At 41.6% G+C, this 13,982-nt stretch overlaps 1 protein-coding gene across 1 annotated transcript in view; it reads left to right on the top strand.

The window, feature by feature from the left end:
• Positions 1-545: 545 nt before the first annotated feature.
• PPP2R5C (protein phosphatase 2 regulatory subunit B'gamma) overlaps positions 546-13,982 on the top strand; it is a 74,457-nt gene continuing 61,020 nt past the window's right edge. The window contains exons 1-2 of the mRNA XM_084270436.1: positions 546-596; positions 2,140-2,205. Of these exons, the coding sequence (XP_084126562.1) occupies positions 570-596; positions 2,140-2,205 (93 nt within the window). The 5' untranslated portion in view covers positions 546-569. The remainder of the gene's footprint in view (positions 597-2,139; positions 2,206-13,982) is intronic.

Raw genomic sequence — 13,982 nt, 5'->3', positions numbered from 1 at the left:
GGCTCCGGACGGCAACTGGGGCCAGGGTGCACCACGCGCCTCTCCCTTCCCGTGGCATGCCACCGGCTGAGGGACAGCCCGCCAAGCGCCCGCAGCGCTGAGGACACCCCACCTCGCCCCACAGCTTCCCCTCAGAGAAGCGGCGGGATCGGGACGCGGGGCCGGTCCAGCTCAGGCAGCGGGGCCCGCCCCAAGGCGTGGCTGGAGCCCCGGGGCCCACCCGCCAGCCCGCGCGGAACAGCGGGAGGCGGAGGCTCGGCCTCGGGCCCACCAGCCGCCGCCGCCGCCGCTCGGGAGCGTGACAGGGGAAGAAGGGGCGGGAAGCCGCCGCGCGCCCTGCCTACGAGGTGACGTTACCGGAGCCGCGGCTCACGTGACGAAGGCAGCCAATGGGAGGCAGCGGTCCGCTCGGCGCGGGCGGGGGGGGGCGGAGAAGGAAAGGGGGGTGGGGGGGGGAAAGCGCTGAGGCCGTCGCCGAGGACGGGGGGGAGCGGCAGCGCGGGGCGGGCGCAGCGCGGAGCGGGGCCGCCGGGGGTTGCGCCGCTACGGCCGCGGCGCGCGGGGCGGCCATGCCGAATAAAAACAAGAAGGAGAAAGTGAGTCGGGGGGTGGTGGGGGGCGCCCGGCCTCGCGGGGAGGCTGTGGGGCGCAGGCCCCACGGGGAGGAGGGGCCTGGGGCAGAGCGCGGCGGGGGTGCGGGGGGGGCAGCAGCGGCGAAGGGAGCCGGGCGCCGAGGGGGCGGCGGGGCGCTCGTTGCTGTGAGGGAGAGCCGGGTGAGGGGCAGCGCCCTCCCGTCGCCGCTGTGTGCTGGCCCCCTGCCTTTCTCTGGGGCTCGACTAGTGAGGAGGGGGCAGCTCCCGGTGGGGCCTAGTCTGGGGGATGCCGCGCAGCCGGGGGTGTTCCTGGTATCGTCTCGCCGGACTCCGGGGGTCGTGGCCCCCCCCCGCCCCTCCCGCCTGCCGAAGCGGGGGCGCGGAGTTGGGGGCAGCCGGAGGGTGGGAGTCGGCGGAGAGAGGCCGTGGTTTTGGTGTGCGGGGGAGTGCTGGAGGGAGGGGATGGGAAACGTGTCCTCAGGCGTGCCTGGCGGAAGGGGAGCTGGGCTGGGGGGTGTTTCTCAGCCGGCCCGGGTGTGCTGCTGGGGCGGGAAGGGGGGTTTTCCATGGCGGCGCGGCAGGGCTGGGGGGTCCGTCCCCACAGCTGTATGCCTGGTCCTCGTCCCGGGAAGTTTAACTGCTCCGTGGCTCTGGCTGCAGCCGAAGTTGTGCTTTGGGGGAGCACCGTAAGCACTCAAGGAGCACTAATCGCAATGCCAGCTATTTTCATCCCCTTTTCCTGACAGTGGGAGAGGTTGTGGGTTTGGCCCGTCTTTGCCTCAGTTTCCCCTGGCGCTCCCGGGAGAGATTTGTGTGGCATCCATGAAAAGGGCTTCACAGGTCGTGGCCATACCTTATGTGCCAGACAATTATCTGTATGAGCGGAAGTCTTAAACGGTGAAGTACAGTCTGTCTCATCCTCCAGACCTTCTTGTGCTTGCTTGGCTTTGCTCTTCTTTTAGTTTTTCAGCAGTGTTGAAAACTAGATGTTGGGTGTTGTGGTTTGTGGGTGGGTGTTTATTTGTTTTAACTTTTTCCAATAGCTTTGCCACCTTCGATATTAAAAACACTCAAGTTTTATTTTTTTGAGAAAAGCTAATCTGAAAAAACATGCTGTGGGTGCAGGATGCAAGCTTAATAGATTGCTGGGAGGGAGAAGCAGGAGTTATGGTCCTGCTTCTTGTACTTGCATTTCTAGATTCTAGAACAGATAAAATAAGTATAAATGTGTACTGCACTGATGCTTATTTCAAAGCTAAACTAAATGTAAGTATTCCTGAAGCTAAATCCCAAAAATTGTAAGGGTAAGTTCTTAGGCATGGCTCAAATCACATATGTTCTTTGCCCCTACCTGCTTAGCTGTAGGAAAGCTCATCTTTATATATTTAATAGGTGAATTTTCAGGCATAAATAAAATTCCAAAACCTTCCTGCAGATGAAAATGTGTAGAGCAGCTTAGTAGTGAGTGGTACAAATTTCTTGACTCAAAAATCTGATCTAGATTTTTCTTTTCAAAGTAACTGAAACTGCGAACTTTTTCTTTAAGGAACCTGCAAAATCAGCCAAGAGTGGAAAAAGTGGCAAAGATGGACAAGATAACCAAGAACATGAGGTAAATATTATTAAGATACGTAGGGTTTTTTCCAGGTAAATATGTCATAACTCTTGAGGAGCGTTTTAAGTTTTTCTAGATGTAGTAATTTTGACATAACACGAGACTGTGAGGAAAGTGGCTGTGGAACAACTACCCTGGCATTTGACTCAAGTGTTTTGACTTAAGATACTTTTGAGGGAGTTAATTTGATTTAGAGTGAGAAAATGCTTGCTTGATTGCTGCCTTAACTAATTTTTTTTGTTTGTGTTGTTACGAGGCATACATCAATCTTTTTTTCTACTTTTTTATGAGGTTTTGGGCTTATTGGTTGCTCATTGGAGTTTTTGTCATTCTCTAATTCCTAGTGCTCTCTTTCAAAGTGTGGATGTTGGCATGTCAGTTAAGTGTCAGTAGCCTGTTATGTTGTCAGGAGACCTTGGGCTTAATCAAGGGCTGCCAGTTGGTTTGTTGTGCGATTTCTTTTTATAGGTATACAATGGAGTGTTCCATTTCTGACTGATCATTCTGTTGTTGATGCTGACTTTTTTTTCCCCCCTCTGCATTCCTCTCTGTTTTGCCCACCAGCCAGGTGCAGTGACTTGAAAGAGTTCAATTAAATAACTGTTCACTCTCTTTCCCACTTTAAATCAAAAATTCAGAGTTAATAGATTTGCTTCATTTGGAAATCCACTGTCTAGGTGGATTCTGAGATTTCCTTTAAAATGTTTGTACCAGCCTGAATGTAAAATGCTAGGCTGAAAAACTTACATGTATTTCAGCCTCTAAACTGCATGTCTTGATACTGGATGATAATGTTTGAGGAAAAAAAATACTCAGACAGCTTTATCATTTTTCCCCTCCCTAAAAGGACTGTTGGGCATAGGTGGATGGGAACATTTAGTATACTTCAGCAAGGCCTCATTTGTTTGTTGTGCAGAAAGATGCATAGTACTGTAATAAATTACTGTTGTAAGCATAAGTGAGTTCAGGTAAGAGTGGTTGAGTTTTGGTGAGGGGAACGTAGCTACTAGGAATGATTTTAGTAACTAGGAAAATTCTTACAATGAAATAAGAAATGTAGTGGTGAAGATGTTCATAATGATGTAAATAGATGTACTTTATTGTGATATGTTCTGTCCTTATGTTATATTGCTGTGATTTTAAAAAGAGTATTACTTCTTGGTTTTAATTTCTGTGTGTTTCTAAGGCTCATCATTATCAGCATCTTTGCTGTACACCTGTTGAATGTTTATTTTCTCAAGCTTCTGAATGTCAAGCTGCTGAGACCAAAACTGATTTTCTTATTCCTTCTTGGTACTTCTGGATAGCATGTAAAGCTCCCAAAGTTAATTAGCAGAGACCTTTAAATGTTAAATGAAGATGTGTATGCAGTTCTCTTTGTAATTTCTTTCTGTGTTTGCAGAGGTAGGTTTGAAGTTTTTTTACTTAAAATGAGAGATAATTTCAATAGGGAACATGTTGTGGTGTTCATGGTTTGGTTTTTTTTTAGTTCTCAACTGTCCTGCCAGGTATAATTCACAGTGAGAAGTACAATTTACTTATGTTGGCTATGGCACCTACACATGAGTAGGGACAGTCTGGGAAAGGGACTAGGCAGTGTGACTGGCACATATATTATGATTGCTATTCCCAGTGGGCATTATTTAGTCTCCATGCAATTTTGAACACCTCAGTGCTTGGACTCATTAACTTAATTAATAGAATAATTGCACACAAATAGGTACGTAGACTTTGCTTTCTAATGTGGCTGGCTGGAATCATGACGTATGTTAACTGGTGCTTATATGACAGCAAGGAGATTATTTATTAATGTAGTGAAGATTAGGAAATACAGAAATACTCTGGGATGTACTGTAATACACAAGAAGGTTGTTGTCATGTTTCCTTCTACATGTGGCTTTAACATGGCTTTTAAAAAAACCCTCATTAGACTATGAGTAGATATAGGAAAATGCTGGTTCATTTATCTTTTTCTCAAGATGCATTTCATGCATTTGCTTTTAATGCAAATGAATTGAATGCAAATGGCAGACTGTAAAGACTAGAAACTGTCTGCTATTCAAAGAACAGGGACAACACAAGCAGCAACATCCCACAAATACTTTATTTATAGACACTTTTATAGCACTTAACTAAATTCATGATGTCTTGGAGTTCTGTGGATAAAAAAGTGCAACAGATCTTAATATTTACAAAAATGAACAAGTGCTTTTCCTGTCTTGCAGTCAGGAATATGAGATTTCAGTCGAATTAAGCTGTACAGCGGGTTTGAAATGATTCTTGGTATAGCCATTCAGGCTGCCCGTGCTAAAAAGCTGTAGAAGTGACTTATGCTGATGCTTGTCATGGTTTGAAAACTTCAGCAGTAGGCCATAAACATGTGCAGAAGTATTAAATAGTAGCTACAGCACACAGGTGATATACTGTAGTAAATGGCTTTTCATTTAAATCTCAAAATCCCATTGTAGTTGTCTTTGAAAGTAGGTCTTCCATCCTGGTATGCTTTTCTTTAACCCAGTGTGTGACTTAGAAGGTTGATTATCTGAGGTGGTGTACAAAGTTGTTTTCATATTATCAATTACTTTATTGACTTTAAGATTGTCATCTGTAGATTATTTTTTTTTTTACCCAAGCCCTGTTTAGCCTCCCCTAGGTGGGAGGACTTTGATTACTTTGATAGTCCTCTGTTTCCGTGTTCTCCATTTTGTGAGGGAGGTACCAGAAATGTACAGTAGGTATGAGGTGACGGTGCCTTGTCATTCTGCACCCTGAAGCAATTATTTCAGATTCCAATTGCACATATTGTTCACTTTTGAACACTTAAGAGCAAATATGATTAAGCTCCCTTCTACCTTCAGTTTGTAGCCTATTAGTAAACATGAGTCAATTAGGCTCAATAGGTGTCAGAACAGTCAAATCTGTTCTTGTAAGTATAACCTCTTATTTCAGCAATTAGTCCAGTATATTAGTGTCTTCAGATTGTGAGCAAAGACATAATCTGTTATGTATTGTTTTTCCTTTGTGTGGGTGTAGTGTCTGTTCAGGTGAAATACTTGAATGGGTGGGGGTGAAGGGGGTGTTTACTAGGTCCCAAAACTTGCACTCAGAACACAGACAAATAATGAAGGAAAAAAAAAAACAACCTGGGTGTGAGGTTTGGCTGTGCCAACAGTTAGTAATTTGTGGACATATTCCCTGTGACCTAACTGGCTTTTGCAGAAGTTAGTTGCCTCATGGGTAAGCTTTATTGTGAAGTTCTGTTTTGTCACAGGGGTGTGGAAATGTGCTTTTGAGTTAAGGCAGTAGTAACTTATGGCCAGTCTGATTTCTTTAGAAAGAAGTGGCTTGGTCATAGTTAAAGTTTGTTGAGAAACATTACCTCTTTTCTATCTCTGGCAAAACCCTAACACTTCTAAGGTGCTTCTTGCAGAACTTTATCAGTAGTTTTCAAATAAAGCACAGAGGAGGGAAGTTAGAATTTTTACCCTGTAGGCTCTGTTTTGCCTATGGAATGCCTGTGCTAAAACTTGCACTTTTCACCAACTACTGAAGTGGTCTAGGAGCACTTGGACAATTCACTGTTGTTTCACCTGGGTGATAGAAGGCTCAGAAATACCTGGCAACCTGCCATTCAAGGCAGTAGTAGGTGATGGAGTGATAGCATCTTCTGTGTCTAATTGCAGTGGCTTAAGAAGGCATGAAACATGTACCTTTAAAACTGCATTCATTTTGCATATAGGTGCTGAATAGTCTGTAGAAGGGAAAGACTTGTTCTATTGCTTAAAGTATTGGCTTGATGACTCTCAACAAATAAGAACAGAAATCATAAGTCTGTCTTCAAGTTCTGGGCCTACAAGAAAGCTGGAGAGGGACTGTTTGTAAGGACGTGTATTGATAGGATGTGGGGCAGTAGGTTTAAATTAATAGAAGGCAGATTTAGATTAGGTATCAGGAAGAAATTCTTCCCTGTGAGGGTGGTGAGGCACTGACACAGGCTGCCCAAAGAAGTTGTGGCTGCCCCTTCCCTGGCAGTGTTCGAGGCCAGGCTGGATTGGGCTTTGGGCAACCTGGGCTAGTGGAGGGTGTCCCTGCCCATGGCAGGGGGTTGGAACTAGGTGGGCTTTAAGATCCCTTCCAACCCAAACCAGTCTGTGATTCTATGAAGTTCTTCTGCCATGCAGAACAGGAAATGGAAGACTGATGTGGTTTAAGCAGAGAGTCTCTGTGTGTGTCTGTGTGTTATATCACTGTTTCCATGTGCTGCCCTCGTTCTATCTACTTCAAAGGGTGGGTTTTTTTAATACAGACAAATCAAAATGTAATAAGATATAAATGGCATTGGCCAGTCATTTTGCTGTGCAAGAAACTTCTTGGTTTATTGACAGCATGTCTTGCCAATGTTTGACTATAATCACCGTTGAAATACTTAAAAAAAAAAAAAAGAAGGTTTTGTTAAGTACTGATCCATGCTTCTGTCCTGCCACTGTCTCTCAGCCATCAACTTTCAGTAGGTTTATTAAACACTGGCAAATAGCTTCCAGTGCAGCAATTTTGTCAGGCTTTGTTTTCAGAGGTTTTTTCCCTTGCAGTGTGGAGCCATTTTTTTTGACAGTTGATTTCTGAAGCTATTCAACACAGTGAATATTTTTGGGGAATGGTAATGCAGTTACAGAAACTTCTCTTTAATGGGCTGTCTTTAAAACACTGTAGCAAAAGGAATGATTTTCATCTCTGTGGAAGAACCTTCAGAGGTGGCTATCCAGTTTTCTGTGATGACCTTTCCTATATCAGTGGGGGAAGACTGTCAGTATTCTCATTACTTCTTGTACTGATTCCTGATTGCATTTGCAACTTTGCCAATTTCCTTAAAACTAATAAATTGAAAAATGGGATGGGAAGTAGAATTGTTGATGGGTTTGTGTGGGTTTCTTAGCAGAGATCATGTGTAGATGTATCCTCATGTTAAAAGGAAAACTAGGAAAAATAAAAGATATAAATCTATTATTCTTTGTGTTAACAGGTTCCTGTGATAAGTAACAGGTTCCTTGTAATCAGCAAGTTATTTAGAAAGTTGACTCCATATTTTCTATGTGCTGTTTGCTATTTTTCTTAGTTTTGTTTACTGTGTTCATTGCAGTGTTATTTAAGGTGCTGTGCCAGTTATTAATAACCCTGAGAAACAAATGTACCTGATCTGATCTGGAGGACAGTGTATGGAGACTGTTGCACAGTGTCTGGCTTATGACTGGACTATTGTACACTCAAAAGTCTTAGCACAGTTAAGTGCACATTAGGCAACTGAATAGGGTCTATAGCAGAGGAGATTTGGGATGGGGTAATAACTTTCTCAAAGTTTTGGGGTTGTTTTCCCATCCTTGTTTATATCTACTAGGACTTCTAAATAATTTTTGGAAATATCTTCCTGTCACAGAACGTTTGAACAGATGAGATTATCCTGTTTTAATTGTTTAGTATGCTAATTTGTACCTGCATGTGATTCAGTGTGTGTATATATTTATTGTCACTTGTATAATTAAGCTGTCATTCAACCTCTTTGCCCGTCTAACAACAGTAATGGAAATCTCTGTCACTTAGTGTCATAGCACTTTCAGATGCATTGAGTTCAGCATCTTTGAGGTAGTAGATTCTTCTCTGTGTTCTTCATGGAAGCAGGTGTCTGTTACAAAGAGATAATTATTTAGCATAGATCAGATTTATTTCTTCAAATTAATGCCTGACTTCAAGTATAACTTTATTATAACATTAAACAGTGTTTGGTTAATACTCCCTACCAGACAGTCAGTTTTATGCCTGTTATATAGCCGTCCAGATCAGGAATGGTTGATAGCCTGTAATAAAGCGTCCCCAAACCCCAAATTTTCAGCAATAAGCTGTTGGTCTTGTGTTGACAGTGCACAACAAACCCAGCTCTACTCTAGCCATTTATTCAGTATGTATTCAGTCATATGTCCCAGCTGGACTGCTAGGCAGAATAGCCAGTGTTTTTGTGAGTCAGTCACATGAAGTAGATGAAAATTATTTGGAAATCAGGCATCTTTCATTTGGAAGAAGAGATATAATCATATTATGAAATAAATTTGAAATTTGGAGCAGCTAGTCTTCTGAGGCTTGAATCACAGAATGGCTGTACCTGGACAGGGCTAGACTGTGTCTCTTAGTGCTGTCTAGGGCTGTTGGTTTGGGATTTTACGTCTAACATTAGTAAATTAGGACTTTCCATCAAAACTGTGATAAAATCAGGTTCTACTTTCTCTTGTATCAGTGATGTAAATAAAGTCTGGATTTGGGTTTTTTCTTGTTTATTTTTAAAATGTTATGCCAACTTCTTAAAACTATTTTGCAAATAATTTTTTTATTGTTTGACTTTCAGTTCTGCTTCTTTTCTAGGGAAAATTTTTAATGGGCTGATAGAATCGCTGAAAAATACTTAAGTGTAGCAAGTGAGTGTACCCTTAGTACTAAGTGAGGAGTTACTTGCTGACTAGAAGGTTGCACTATGTGCTACTCTTAAAACAGCTGAGCATTTTTTAAGTTCTGTAATTTTTTGTTAACATCTTGCATTTTGCTGAATGGTGAAACAGGTTACCTTAATAATGCTTGTTGTGTAACTTCAATGTGCTTTTAAAACAAATTGATTAAATCAATGTACTAAACACAGCTGTGTACAAGCATTTTGTTACCTAAAAGGAGATACATCTGAAAACAGGATCCTTTTTGTCCTCCTTGTTCTTACACAAGTCTGACAACTGCTTGTGTAACATATGATGTGTGAGGTCTTTGGTTTGTGGTTTGTTTTAGTACTTGCTATCCTCTACTTCCTAACCGTGTTTTTAAACTCTGAATCCTTCCTGGCTGGAAGGACAGCAGTGAAGGCAAAGACTGTTCCAGTAAAAAGGAGCAAAGTGGTCTTTAAAAATGGGTCTCAGCAGTTTGTAAACAGGAAACAACCTTTTTCATCTTTTGTTTCAACTAATTTCTCTCAAGTTTTTTCCTAAGAGTTAAGGCCTACCACTCCTTAAACTTTGAGAGAACTCAGGTGTTCATTAATGCAGGTGTGGTACAGAATTATCAATAGAAGTATCACATAGAGAATACAGTGAGGAAAACCAAGTAGCTGGTGAATCCACCCATATGTTCATAGACTTTGCAGGCATTAAATCTTGTTTGGTTTTTTCCCCTCAATTTCTTTTGAAGTCAGAATACATTTGTAGTTCTGCAAGTGGGACAAGTGTGGTCTTTAGGCTTTTTGAAAGTGAAAGTGTGGTTCAGGCTGATCACAGAGAAGCTACAATTGAAAATCAAGAACTAAAGTAACTTACCCAAGCCATTGTTTGTTCAGATTCTTCATCTCTGTATTCATATACATGTTTTGAAGTAATACTTCAGAACATTATCTGTGTTTAATCATACTTAATTACCCGCCACCTTCAGTTAGCTAACACTTTACTTTTCTAGGGGCATTTGTTTCTTTGAAGTTTCATTATAGAAAACACATTAAGAAGCAAATGTTGCTTTGCTGCTGATGTTTGAGTATTACCAGGTGTGCTTACCAACAGTGGTGTCTTGGCAAGTGCAGAACAGCATCAGCTGGCTTATGGTCCAGACCTGGGCACCCTGTCATCTTTGTTACTACTTCACAATGTCAGGCTGCAGATCTGATTTCTGTCTGAAAGGAATCAAATGTCAATTTGTTCCTGGAGTAAACTAGTTAAACCAAAATTAGATTTACAAGGAGCAAATAAAACCCAAGCCTTATGCTACTGATATTTAGCTATGAATGTGAAATTACAGTGCAAGAATGTCAAGGATGTGGTACACTGAAGCTGAGAAATCTTTGGCAGTTGTCAGGATTAGTTTGATGTATTGCAAGTCAGGTGTGTTGCACAAACCTGTGATAATGCAATTCTGTAGAAGATAAAATTTGAGCTGTGTGTGTAAGCAGCTAACAGGAAATACAAACAATGCTTTGTGTTGTGAAAAATAAACACCAGCAGGAAAGGCAGAAGAGCTTCAGCAAATCATAGATCAGTCTAAGATGGTCTGTGACCAGAAACTTTCCATGGGCACCCTTCCCCAGTGAAGATGGCCAGATGACATTCACTGCTCCTAGGGAACTTCCTACGTATGGATGCAATTTAATATACTCCACGTTATTTCTGACAAAATACTAATGGAACTTCATAGTTAGACATCATGAATACCCAGCAGCAGCATTGCTGTATTCTGTGATTCTGGGAAATGCAAAATCACAGTTGCTAAACAAGTACCACAGCATAAATCAGTGAGTGCTGATTACAGTGAGCTAAAATATATAAACTTTGTCATCGTGACCCTGTTGAAAAGTTATGCTTTTTGTTTATCATTATAGCAATAGGAATCCTCAAAGCTTCAGGATTCAGCTCTTGCTGGTTTTATTTGGTAAAATAGCAAGTTATGCTGGGACTACTGCTATACTATTCAAGGTATCCCAACCACGGAGAGACTCTTAAATGATAATAAACATCATTGCTAGAAAAGCAGCTTCAAAGATCATTCCAGCAGGCTAATCTTGGTATTGTTCTGGCAAATAATTTTGATGATGGAAAAAAAAAATGCATATCTAAATTACAGTCTCTGTGAAACCAACCAAATGAAGTCTTCAGCATCATAAGCTGAATCTTTGGTGGCTTCTCCAGAAGTTGTCTGTTCAACCACAGTTGTCTGTGGTGGTGAAACTTTAACAAAGAATGAGCCTAAGAACTGTTTGCCGTCTAGAATGGAACCCAACAAGCATCTTTCCATGTTTTATTTTTTTTTTAAACTGGGTTGTTTATGGATCAATGTCCTTTTTTTTGTCCAGATAATTAAGAATCCATATCACGCTTTGTATAGTTTTCACTGAGTGTCTAGATTGAAAATACCAAGTAGCAGGCTGCTCCAATAAACTCCTTACCAGTTCAGGTGCTACGTGCATAAACTTACTGCACACTCTCTGAATAGTTCTGTCAAGTCATTATCTTTTATACCATAATAACAAGAGTTTATTCTGATGTCCTGTTGGAAGGCATGTTGAACTAGTGGTGTTAACAACACAGCATTTGTAATTAGCTGATAAATATTGGTCCTCTGGTAGTGTGCTGTCTTGAACTGCTTGCCTTGGTCCCAGCTGCTAATCTAAGCCCACCTTCTGTAGGTATGCTGCAGGTATCTTTACTAGATTGATTGTTACTGGGCCATTTGCTGCATATGATCTGTTCCTACCCCCAAAACAGAGCAATAAATGAAGATCTGCAAAGGAGAGGGGTCTGAAGCAGAGTTCAAGATTCCTGGAGTGTTCAGAGATTTTTTCACACTACTTTTAACACAGAGGGGAAAAACTTCATGGAAGGCTCTTAACTGCTTTCCACCCATTTTGACTCTTGATCTTTCATTTCAATTATCTCGAAAGATCAAATTATTCAATTTCTCAGCCAAATTACATTGCTTGTGTGTTGGGCCTCAACATCTTAGCCATATTATTTTGATTATGTACAAGGCTCTCATACAGATTTGAAAATTAAGGTATATATGTCCCTTTTATATTTCCTTATGTTCTATGTTTAGTTTAAGTAAATTATATTTCAGTTTCATTGTACGTATAGTTTAAATTTAATCCAGAGTGCTTTCATAGCCCCTTCTGAGTCTGCCTTGGCAAGAAATGAGCTCTTCTGGGTGCTATAGATCAGGCTTCCATTTATGTTAATGAGAAATAAATCCATGGAGGCTACTTGCTATACCAAAAGGAAAAGAAGGAAGGGATTAATTCTGCATGAATATAAACATTCTCCTTCTGTTCTCAGATTGAGACTGGTTCTCATAAGTGTTCTATGCTTCTTGCTCTGCGCACCCACCACAAGGAGTCTTAATTATGTGTTAATTGCTACGAAGTTCACCTATCCAGATCTTGTAGTTCAGAGATTTTATCGAGGTTCTTGCTGCTACGTGGCTTGCTGCTGCCATCCTGGGATGGTGTACACACTGATATTAACTGGAATTTAATGGTGATATGAGAGGGAAGACATTTGGGGATTAGTGTTAGATCTGTGTAAAGAAACATGGTATAAGATACTGTCTAGCATTGTGTTTTCTTCAGGCAAAGAGCGAGAGAATGTCTATTGCACTTGTGCTTAGGAGGTGGTCTGATTTTTGTTGCAGCTAGGCCATCCAGGTTTTTGTATTTTGAATGACAGATGCATCCAGGTGCATGCTTGGTCAAGGTAGATTTTGCAGGGTACTGTTAGTGTCAGAACGGGAAGAATCGTAGAACAGTTTGGGCTGAAAGGGACTTTCAAGATCATCTAGTTCCAACACCTTGTCATGGGCATGGTCACGCTCCACTAGACCATGTTGTCCAAAGCCCCATCCAACCTGGCCTTGAACACTTGTACAGGATCTTCTGAAAGGCTTGCTGACATACCTGTGATGCAGGATAGATCCTTATGCCAGATCCCAAAACCCACACTCTTATGCCTTAGATGACTGACCAAAAGTAAAAATTGCCATGTGGGCTGTTTGATGGTCAGTTGAATTTGAAAATAAAAATTGGCTGTACTGTAGATGTGCTTGGTCTACTCAAATCTTTCTTTCCTTCTTCACAAACTTAGCGTTGTGCTCTGATCTGCACTTGCCTGTGTATGAGTTGGGGCTATGAAAGATCTGGCTTTGCTCAAAAGAATGACGTTATGATAAGGAATGTTCCACATTGATGCAGGAGGACTTGAGAGAAGAAGAGATTGCAAGGACTGTGTGTCAACTGTCATGACTAGCAAGAAACTTCCTCACCTCCCTGCCTTTCTATCTCTTGAATTTGTTTTAAGCTTATTCAAGGGAACTGAAGAATATGAATTCTAGTTTTTTTTTTTAGTTGTTTAAATAGAAGTTAATTGGGACCAGTGTGATTATAGCTTGTCTTAATGTTCATAAAAGTATGTAAAGCCCCAACTTAAAATAATTGACCAGAAAATCTGAGGGTTGTTTTTTAATTATCTGAAGAAACACATTCTCAATCTGACTATTTTCAGACTAACTTGTACACATTTTTAGGGGCTTGCCAGCACTTTTGTAATCGAGCATGTCTATGAATAGACATTTCAGTGGGGGGGAGCTGTTTGCCAGAACAAGGGAAGAACAGGTATTTCCTATTCTAGTCACAGGAAGAGAATTGATAAAAATATATCTGTAGTTTGACTGTTCTGGTGTCAAATAAATTGAAATCTTCACTGATGAGAACCACCTGATGAACATTGTGCTACAAGAGTTGTGGTTTCTGAAATAATTTGGTTTGTTACTGGGAGGAAGAAGTGGAGCTTGGTTGGATCTTCAATCTGAATTCATGAGTGCTGTATCTTCATAAAAAGTCAAGTATGTTACCTTGAAATGTTTAGCAAATGAATACACAGAGTTGTTAGTCTGAATTTATTTTCAGAGAGGTGCTTGAGATTACTGAGTTCTGTGGTTTAGCATGACTTAGCTCACTCTTTTCCAGGGCTGGTTGTCTCCCAGCTCTGGAGGCCAGTTCTCTGGTGGTAGCACCAGAGTGCCACTTGCAGAGGTCACTGGGTACAGCTGTGTAGTATTCAAATGATAATGAGCTGGGAACTGGGCAGTTTTCTGATAGTGCTGTGTGAATGACTGGAGCATGGTTGATGGTAGGAAGGAGGAGGAAAACTGCTGGATAAATTGGCCAGTGATTCAGGGCTAGAATTACACTGGAGTCATCACTGCTAGCTGGGAAG

Source organism: Gallinula chloropus (assembly GCF_964237585.1).
Source record: "Gallinula chloropus genome assembly, chromosome: 14".
Taxonomy (NCBI): Eukaryota; Metazoa; Chordata; class Aves; order Gruiformes; family Rallidae; genus Gallinula; species Gallinula chloropus.
This window is presented reverse-complemented; position numbering and strand designations above follow the sequence as displayed.